At 39.0% G+C, this 9,482-nt stretch overlaps 1 protein-coding gene across 2 annotated transcripts in view; it reads right to left on the bottom strand.

Moving 5' to 3' along the window:
• Positions 1 to 275: 275 nt before the first annotated feature.
• Positions 276 to 9,482, bottom strand: part of LOC109925833 (zinc finger protein GLIS3-like) — a 220,966-nt gene continuing 211,759 nt past the window's right edge. For both annotated transcript variants that reach the window (XM_048602115.1, XM_048602116.1), the window contains exon 9: positions 276 to 2,093. In XM_048602115.1, coding sequence (XP_048458072.1) covers positions 1,957 to 2,093 — 137 coding nt within the window. In that variant the 3' untranslated portion in view covers positions 276 to 1,956. The remainder of the gene's footprint in view (positions 2,094 to 9,482) is intronic.

Below are 9,482 nucleotides of genomic sequence, written 5' to 3'. Positions count from 1 at the left end.
TCCATGTGTGGTCCCTTGGGCATGCTGCAAGTTGGATCACTGAAACCTCAGCCCACAAATAATACCGATGAAGGGTATTTTGCACATATGGTTCGGTATAAAATATGTTTGTAAAATGTATTTTCGGCAATATTTGCAAACATATGTTGGACTGCTGTGAGGTCTAAAACAACAGCTCAGCATGTCTTTTAGGCATAGATGACAACAAATGTAATTCCATTAATGTGCTTTTAATTGTTCTTTCAACAAAAATATATAAAAATGTAAAATGCCATGAATACTCAAAACTCCTTACATTATGTACATTATGTTGACGCAAACAGTTTTGTACAAAAAAGGATCTGCTAGCTTTAAGAGACTGGGGATAGTTGGATTTAAAATTAGCAAGTAACACATTCTTTACAAACCTATACCCATGATATTTTACATTGTCCTTAGCAAGAAAAACAAGTTATGAACAACAGTTACAAAATAGGGTGCTTTTTTGCACATCTGGATGCCTGAAGCATGAGTATCAAAAGTGCACAGCAACAGTATATTTCATAGTATTCAGTTACCAAAACACTGCAAATGATGGAAATGAGGCAGAAGGTCCTAGAAATGCTGAGCAAGCCAGTGTTCCATCTTCTGGTTTTTCTCAGGTTATGTAGGTTCAACACAATGCTGGTTAATGACCTTTATATCGACCTTTTTCTTTGGATTTAGTGGGTGGATATACAGCTGAATGTTCTTTCTGCCACCCTCCCTGTTTATCCAGGCTGGGGGCCAACATCGAAACACACTGGCTTGCCTGCACCAATGGCTAGTTTCCTTTGCAGCCAACAAATACTGGCATGGGACATGAATTCAATGCCTTCCAGCTCAGAGGCAGGGAGCTACCAATTGTGTAGCTCCCAGTCATTGCACAGCAAGTTGGTCACTTGATTTAAAAAAAAAATTGAGTTATATAGCACCTTTGATCTAGTAAAACACCCAAAGCACTTCACAGAGAAAAATTGGAAAAAAGCCGAAGGTGTGGTGATGAGGTATAACTAAAAAGATGGTCGTTAACAGTGTCTTTAAGAGACAGTAATGGAAGAAGCAATTGGAATTATGGCTGCACACATTAAGAAGTAAATTAGTTTTGAGATTACATTTGACCTGCTGTGCATTTCCAACATTTTCTGATTTTAAGTATTGTAACTTACGCTTAAGTAAAAGAAAGGTATAATTTTTTAAAAAATGGAATGTTCCAATTTCAGTTGCAAACAAGGTTGAATCATGGTGCTGCAATACTACAGGTGTTGGTCTCAAGCCAAAATGGAATAGTGGAGATGTGAGGATGAGGACACATTTGGAGTTTTCCCTCCTGATAGTTGAGGATGGAAAGTTTTTGCATAAACTGTTCCTTGAATGGGTGGGGCTAGTATTCTTAGTGGATAAATTACGTTATTAGACTAAATCATTTTTCTCATTTAATTGTTTTAGTATTCTTAATGTTGTTACAATTTCTCCACTCATTAGTACAAAACATGTAAAAATGCATTTTTTGTTCCTTTTCTTTATTTCAATTTTGAACATGGGATAAAATTAACAATTTTAATATGGTTCTTAGATGATATGTCAAAAATGATCGGTTGGCTCCAACTACTTGCTGATGAACTGAAAAAAGTTTGCTGTTGATGAGGCTTAAATTCACTGTGCTGATTTATCTGATATGCACAGGGGTAACACTTATGAGCATGGTATAATAGACATGCACAGTGATGTGCTTATACACACAATATCTACCTATCATTTCATTTTGGATGCTGAGCAATGGAGTTAGTAAATAATCTATGGATGTTGGAATGTAATAAGATACATTGAATAATTCAGTATAATTGTTTAATATTCAGTCTTTGTAAGTAACTCAAGCAAAGATGTGCCAAGCAGTTTTTAATCCAGTCAGGAAAACACAGAAGAATAAGACTGATTTCAGGTCTCTGTGTAGATAGAGGACAGCTGACTTACAAAACGGTCAATGGCATTGACCTGGAAGAGTCCATTGTCTTCTAACTCATTACGCAATGTTTCTCCAAATGTACCTTGAGCTTCCGGGACAATATCAAAACCTGTGGAAAGAATTCCATAAGTATTTTCTTAAGGTTTTGTAATACAAGTTAACAATAATTTTGCCAACTTTCACTCAAAGCACAGAGCCTGATAGGTTGTAGGATAGATCTAAGACAGAAGTAAGTCAGAAATGAAAATCAAGTAGAGATGTGCTTGGTAATGTTAGTTCGCTAAGGAAGATGCAGCTAAAAGGCTGATTGATTTCTGGTCTCTGTGTCAAAATAGGATAGCTGATTTAGGCAACTGCCAAATGTATTAACCTGGCAGAGTCCATTGTTAGGTGTTAATTTTTATTATTGTTAATAAAAATAGAATACAAATTTAAAAGGTTAAAATTACCTTACAACTGTTATTTTGTTAAATTCATGACCTAAAATGCTTTTTGAGAATAATTTTTGTAAAGAAACCAAGTTAAGCAAAGTAAAGCTATAAAACACCCAATAACTACAAACATGACTTTGTCCAATTCAAATAATATAATATCTTCTAAAAAGGGGTATTTAATTAAACTTGGCATGTCATAAATTTGCTACAGTTAACAGGGAGAGTAATTCACTTCAGTGAATGTTTCAATTCAGAGATAATATCTTGGCAAGGTCAAAATTGCTACTTTTCTGTAATTAGAATCATGCCTAAAATAATTTGCAAAACAGTATCTACATGGATTCTGTTTACTTCGAACTAGACCCTAGAAGAACAACAATAAATTTCTTTATCACACCATCAAATGGGAGATTTTTGAATATGCACTGTTTGTGTAATAAAATTTACCCAGCATCCAAACAAATTCTATTTGAAGGACAGCCAATACATATTAATATTTGTTTGCCTAAATTTCTGGGGTCTTGGGTCCAGGAAGCACATTTTCTTGTATACAATATATAATTATGCGGATGTATTTTACATAGTTTATTTCGTCTCCAACTTTCTGAATATTGTTTTGTTTTGTGTGTTTGCAATGAGCACTATTTCTGTTAATGGAAATTAAAGTAACAGGGAAGAACAACAGGCATACAAGTCGTCTTTTGCTCTTTGGAGTGACAGGAGGAACACAGCACCATGGTTTGTGACAATTCTTCTGAATCACCAACTGATTATGCCCACAGGCCCAACAGTGGAAAAGATGAAAGTTAGTCTTAATTGTGTTACATCAGTACATCTCACCAATACCAGCCGTGATTCTCAATGGAATCATCGAAATAAATCAATGAAAGAATAATTTACATTCAAATGTGACCAAATTTCTAGTTGATTTACTTAGAAAGTAACTGAGAAAATTGATTATCTGGGCCTTGACTTTTTCTCTCAAGGCAGGTAACACAAGACAGGAAAATTCTTGACATTCACCTGGGTTGGGGGGAGGAGTTTGGGTAGGTTGGCAGCAAATGATAAGTTTTGAGGCAGCAGTTACAGAATGGAGTTTGGTCCTTTATCACCAGGTGCATATTGAAGGTGATCACAGAGATTACCATGACCCTGGCCAGGCAGTTTAAAAGGCGTGCCTCAATTTTCTGGGACCTGACACCACTTGTTTCCTTAAACATTTTTCCATCTAGCTTCAAACCTCACATCCCCTACCCACTCCCCATCTAAGACAACCCAGGCTCTGCTACTCATTCCCAACAGTTACTCATACCTTCCTTGCCAACTTGTCCCATCACACCTTATTGTCTCTATATCAACCTAGTGCCAATGCATGACACTCATCCCACCCACTGTCATAACCCCTTACAGTCTTTATACCATCTTAGTGTCAACTGATGCCTCACACTCACCACCCATGGTCCATATACTTGCCAAGACAACTCATCCAGTGTCCACCAGGGGCAGACCTCAGGAGCTGGCTTGGATGAAATGAAATAAAGTTCTAAATCTCATTTGCAAAATTTGTTACATAAAATCCCATTCAAAAATGTTCATTCAATAGATTTAAATCCCAACATGAGGGCTTATTCCCTTATAAAAGCACATATTTATATTCAAAACGCTCATCAAACATGGCTAATCATTTAATAACATTATTGAACAATCAGTCAATCTTTGAACTTATAAAGGCCCACAATGATAATGATATGTTGTGGAAAACAACCAATCATGAATAGTAAAGTTGCCATAGCCAAAGAAACATAGGGCTGTTCTCCCTCCGTAGAGAGAGATGACTGGTGGTGGTTTAACCTAAGAATCACCACATCACAGGTAAGGGGTTAAGTTGAGAAGGAATGACCTTCATGGTGACTTCAGCTGGTGTGGAAATTGAACCTGTGGTGTTGGCATCACTCTGCATTACAAACCAGCCATCCAGATATGAATAAATGTAACACTTAGGATTATTTCAACAAATAGCTATTGAAACTGCTCATGCTGATTTTTTTCAATCTTCAGACACATGCAAGCAGTTTTTTCCCCAGTTATTCAAGATCTAGCTATTTAATAACAGCTTGAGTTTCTTCAACTCTCTCAGACACAGGCAGGAAAATTTTAAATTTCTAAAGGGCTGGTCACCTAAATAACATGATACTTCTATAGACCTTATCCATCCTTTGCATACATTTCTTCCTAAGTGCTATGCCTTAAAGCAGGTCCAACAGTGTCACAACCTTCACCATGGCAGGGCAAGAAATCAGGACCTGAATCCACCTTACCAGAATGAGGATCAAATGTTGTTGTTTGGTCCTTGGCACCTAACTGAATCACTCTGACTGTCCAGCTAGCTAAGCCAACTGCACCCCCACCCTTCCCCCAAAGAATCTAAGGTGCTGTCTCACCATACATTTTCACATTCATGCTATAGCATGAAGCTATGGATAATGATGATACAGGCTCCAATTTCTTTCCATCACATGTTTGACCAAGAATCTCCTCTGCTTTTACTATTTGCAATCAGTATATGTCGGAAATATCTATAAATTGGTACTCCTCATTTTTGTTAGTTTGGCTGATTCAAGAATGTCCCCTCATTGAATATCAAGTGCTGGAGTGGGATTTGAACCTGAAGCTTCAGTCTCAGAGGCGGGCATGGTAACATTATGTCACAAGATCTCCTTCACAAGCATTTGTGACTTATTTAAAGATTCATAATTCCCACCTGTGGGTTAAGGCCCTGTTCCAGCAAAACTGGGGTCTCTTTGAACTCAGCATTGAGTTCAAAGGGCCATGCTGGATTTGAGTTTCTCAGACATGGGAGTCACATTCCTCCCTGCCAGGACAAATAGGACCTGTCAGTAAAGACAGTGAGAATTCCTGTTTCTGGGTCCTGACCGCTAGAATCTCCACAACTCTGCAAAAATCCCCATCTGGTCTTAGAATGTAAAGGGAGCTGTAATATTGATGAAACTTTATCTCAGATATTTCCTTGGTTCAGTGTCAGAAGCTATTTTTGTGAATTCCCACTCGGTACAACCTGGAATATGTTGTTATCTGATTAACATACATGCAATTGTAGCAGATCAGTCATCAAAAGATCTACAGAGGATGCCATATCCCTCGCCCTGTACTCATCCCCGGAACATCTAGACACCTACATCAGACTCCTGCTCGTTGACTACAGCTCCACCTTCAACACTATTATCCCCTCCAGACTGATCACACCTTGGTCTCGGCTCCACCCTCTGCATTCGGATCCTCAGCTTTCTGACCCATAGGCCGCAACCAGTGAGGACAGGTAACTGCATCTCCTCCACAATAACACTCAACACTGGAGCCCACCAAGGATGTGTCTTCAACCCCCTACTGTAATCCCTGTACACCTACGACTTTTCTGCCAAATGATGAATGAACGCCATCTACAAGTTCACTGATGACACCACCATAATGGGACTGATATCTAACAACGACAAGTCAAAATACAGAAGGGAGATAGAGGGCTTGGTGACGTGGCACAATGAAAACAATTTGTCTCTCAACATTGGCAAAACTAACAAATTGATCATTGACTTCAGAAAGAAAGGAGGAGCATATGCCCTCATCTACATCAACGGAACTCAGGTTGAGAGGGTGAAGAACCTCAGGTACCTCGGAGTAATGTTAACCCCTGTATTGTTCGATAACAAAGCTTTTCACTGTATTTCAGTACACATGAAAATAAAATCAATCAAATAGATACTTCTGTCACGTGTTTGACTTTCTAAGTTGTCATGTGATTTCTAGGACTTCAGAAAAGTGTAACAAATATAATCAGCCTGTGGCTTAGGCTGTAAACTGTGAAGAAGACACAATAAACAATTAACAGCAAAATGATGAGCAATAAATTTGTATTACCAACCATCTGTTGTTACCAAAAGCATCAATTACAAAGGTCCTGCTTAAAACATATTAAGCATGTTTGCTATTTTGTGTAGCTCCATTAAGTACTTGCTGATTTAAGAGCAGGGTTTCAAGCAGCTTCAGTTGAGTGAAGTTATCCAAAGTGTCCACTTCCTTAGATGTTAACAGTGCAAACAGATGATTGAAACTCCATGACATGTCCATTAACTGTTTGCTGTTACAATTGCGTGCAAAGGAATACAACAAGTTCCACATGTCCCAGTCTGTCAGTTTCCCAGCATTTGGAAAGTGGAGACTTCAAGCAGCTTTGGGTATATTTAGTTTTACCGTTCACTATTTATAGCTGGCTGATCACTTTAGCACGAATAGTTGGAATGTAATTTTACTATTCATCTTCCTTAGAATGTAGAAATAAAAACAGTCACACTGTTGCACTAATGCTCATAATAAAACCAGACCTGAGCACAGCTCTTGGCCATTTCCTTACATGGTAGTTCACCACTAAGTTTTCATGAGTCCCTGCCTATGTCTGTCTCTGGAAAATTCACTGAGGCTAGTTAAATGACTAAAGATACTGCGATAACTCAGGAAATTGGAAAGGAACATCAATTTTGTCGAAAACCAGAGTAGAGCCACTACTATGGCGTACAGAGGCTAGTCCCAGACTGGGACAGACAGGTCTGCAGACCCATCCCTGGGTCTGCTTTATTTATTTTTATATCCGGAAGTGCTATCACACACATAAAGGGGAGGCGATGGCTTAGTGGTATTATCACTGGACTGTTAATCCAGAGACCCAGATAATGTTCTGGGGACCTGGGTTTGAAAGCGCCACGGCAGATGGTGGAATTTGAATTTGATAAATATCTGGAATTAACAATCCAATGATGACCATAAATCCATTGTCGATTGTCGGAAAAACCCACTTGATTCACTAATGTCCTTTAGGGAAGGAAGCTGCCATCCCTACCTAGTCTGGCCTACATGTGACTCCAGACCCACAGCAATGTGGTTGACTCTTAACTGCCCTCTAGGCAATTAGAGATGGGCAATAAATACTGCCTAGCCAGTGACGCCCTTGTCCCATGAATGAATAAAGAAAAAAAACACAACTGAATAGGTTTTCCAAATTACCATGACTTTTTTTTAGTTCTTACTGCTAACCACCACCAGTAAATCAATTGAATATTTGCTGGGTCTGTTTTATTAAATATATATTGGGTCTGGTTTATGATATTTTCTACTTAATCTGTTCAGAGCCTGTGGGTCTTTTTTTTTACATATCCAGAAGTGCTTTTACACACAGCTGAACTTTCCCATTACCAAATCACTATAATGTTTTTCTGTTTTTAAATGATTAACTATTATCAGTAAATCACCTGTATAGCCAATTAGATATTTACATGGGTCTGCTTGTTTTTATGTCCAGAAGTGCTATCACACATAACCAAATGGCTTGTTCCCCATCACCAAAATCACCATGACCTTTATTATGCAAACTTAAGTGGCCTTCCCACCATGGAAATTATCATGGCTTTTATTTTTAACTTTCTAACCACCACTGGCACAACTCCCATGTAGCCAATTGAATATTTATATGCAACGCTCATTATAGACAACGCAAACCATCAAAAGTGAAATGAAGGGGAGGGGTAGGGATTGAGTCTGCTTTATTCGTTTGTTTTTTTTTTATTTAACCTATTTTCCAATCAGCCAGTTCAGAGATGTTATTACACATCCCACAAAGCAGGTGGAACTTGAACCCAGCCCTCCCACTCCAGGGGTAGGGTCACTACCACTGTGCCACAAAAGGGCCATGAACCTCCCAGTCCATTTTTTAAAAGTATTTTTCTAATCAATCTGTTCAGAGATATTATTACACACCTCTGGAGCAGGTGGACCTTGAACCCAGGACTCTTGGTCCATGGGTAGGGACAGTACCACTGCACCATAAGAGAGGCCCCAACCTCCTTGTACACAAAGGGCTGAGGTGAGTGCAGCTGAGCAGGCTAATGCTTGTTACCTGGGGAACTGCTACTCATTGAACTCCACAAGGAGATTAATTAGTAATTCCCTAGGGCCTTGGAGGGAATATCACAGATACTTATGAAAAAGGAATTTCATTTGGTTCTTCTTAATTCACGCACCCAAAACAACCTCACACATCCAAACATATTTACAAAATTGGAGTAGGAGTTGCTATTCAGCCCCTTAATGTCAGCTCTACCACTTGATAAAATCATGGTTGATCTGATTATAGCTCCAATGCTCTATAGGAAAGAGAGAGTTCCAAAGGCACTGAACCCAGAGAGCAAACAATTCTTTCTTATATGTCTTAAGAACATAAGAGCTAGGAGCAGGAGTAGGCCGTCCGGCCCTTCGAGCCTGCTCCGCCATTCAATAAGATCATGGCTGATCTTTTTGTGGACTCAGATCCACTTACCCGCGTTCTCACCGTATCCCTCAATTCCTTTATTGTTCAAAAAAAATCTACCTTATCTTTAAAAACGTTTACTGAAGTAGCGTCAACTACTCCACTGGGCAAGGAATTCCATAGATTAACAACCCTCTGGGTGAAGAAATTCCTTTTCAGTTCAGTCCTAAATCTGCTCCCTCTAATCTTGAGGCTATGCCCTCTTGTCCTAGTTTCACCTGCCAGTGGAAACATCCTCTCTACTTCTATCTTATCTATTCCCTTCATAATTTTATATGTTTCTATAAGATCCCCCCTCAATCTTCTGAATTCCAATGAATATAATCCCAATCTACTCAGTCTCTCCTCATAAGCCAACCCCCTCAACTCCGGAATCAACCTAGTGAACCTCCTTTGCACCCCCTCCAGTGCCAGTACATCCTTTCTCAAGTAAGGAGACCAAAACTGCACACAGTACTCCAGGTGTGGCCTCACCAGCACCTTGTACAGCTGCAACATAACCTCTATGCTTTTAATCTCAATCCATTTGCCTTCCTAATTACTTGTTGTACCTGCAAACCTACCTTCCGTGATTCATGCACAAGGACACCCAGGTCCCTCTGCATAGCAGCATGCTGCAACTTTTTACCATTCAAGTAATAATCCTTTTTACTATTACTCCTACCAAAATGTATGACTTCACATTTATTTA

Source organism: Rhincodon typus, chromosome 10 (genome assembly GCF_021869965.1).
Source record: "Rhincodon typus isolate 14 chromosome 10, sRhiTyp1.1, whole genome shotgun sequence".
Classification (NCBI taxonomy): domain Eukaryota; kingdom Metazoa; phylum Chordata; class Chondrichthyes; order Orectolobiformes; family Rhincodontidae; genus Rhincodon; species Rhincodon typus.
Note: the sequence above shows the minus strand (reverse complement) of the source record. Positions and strands in the feature narration are given on the sequence as shown.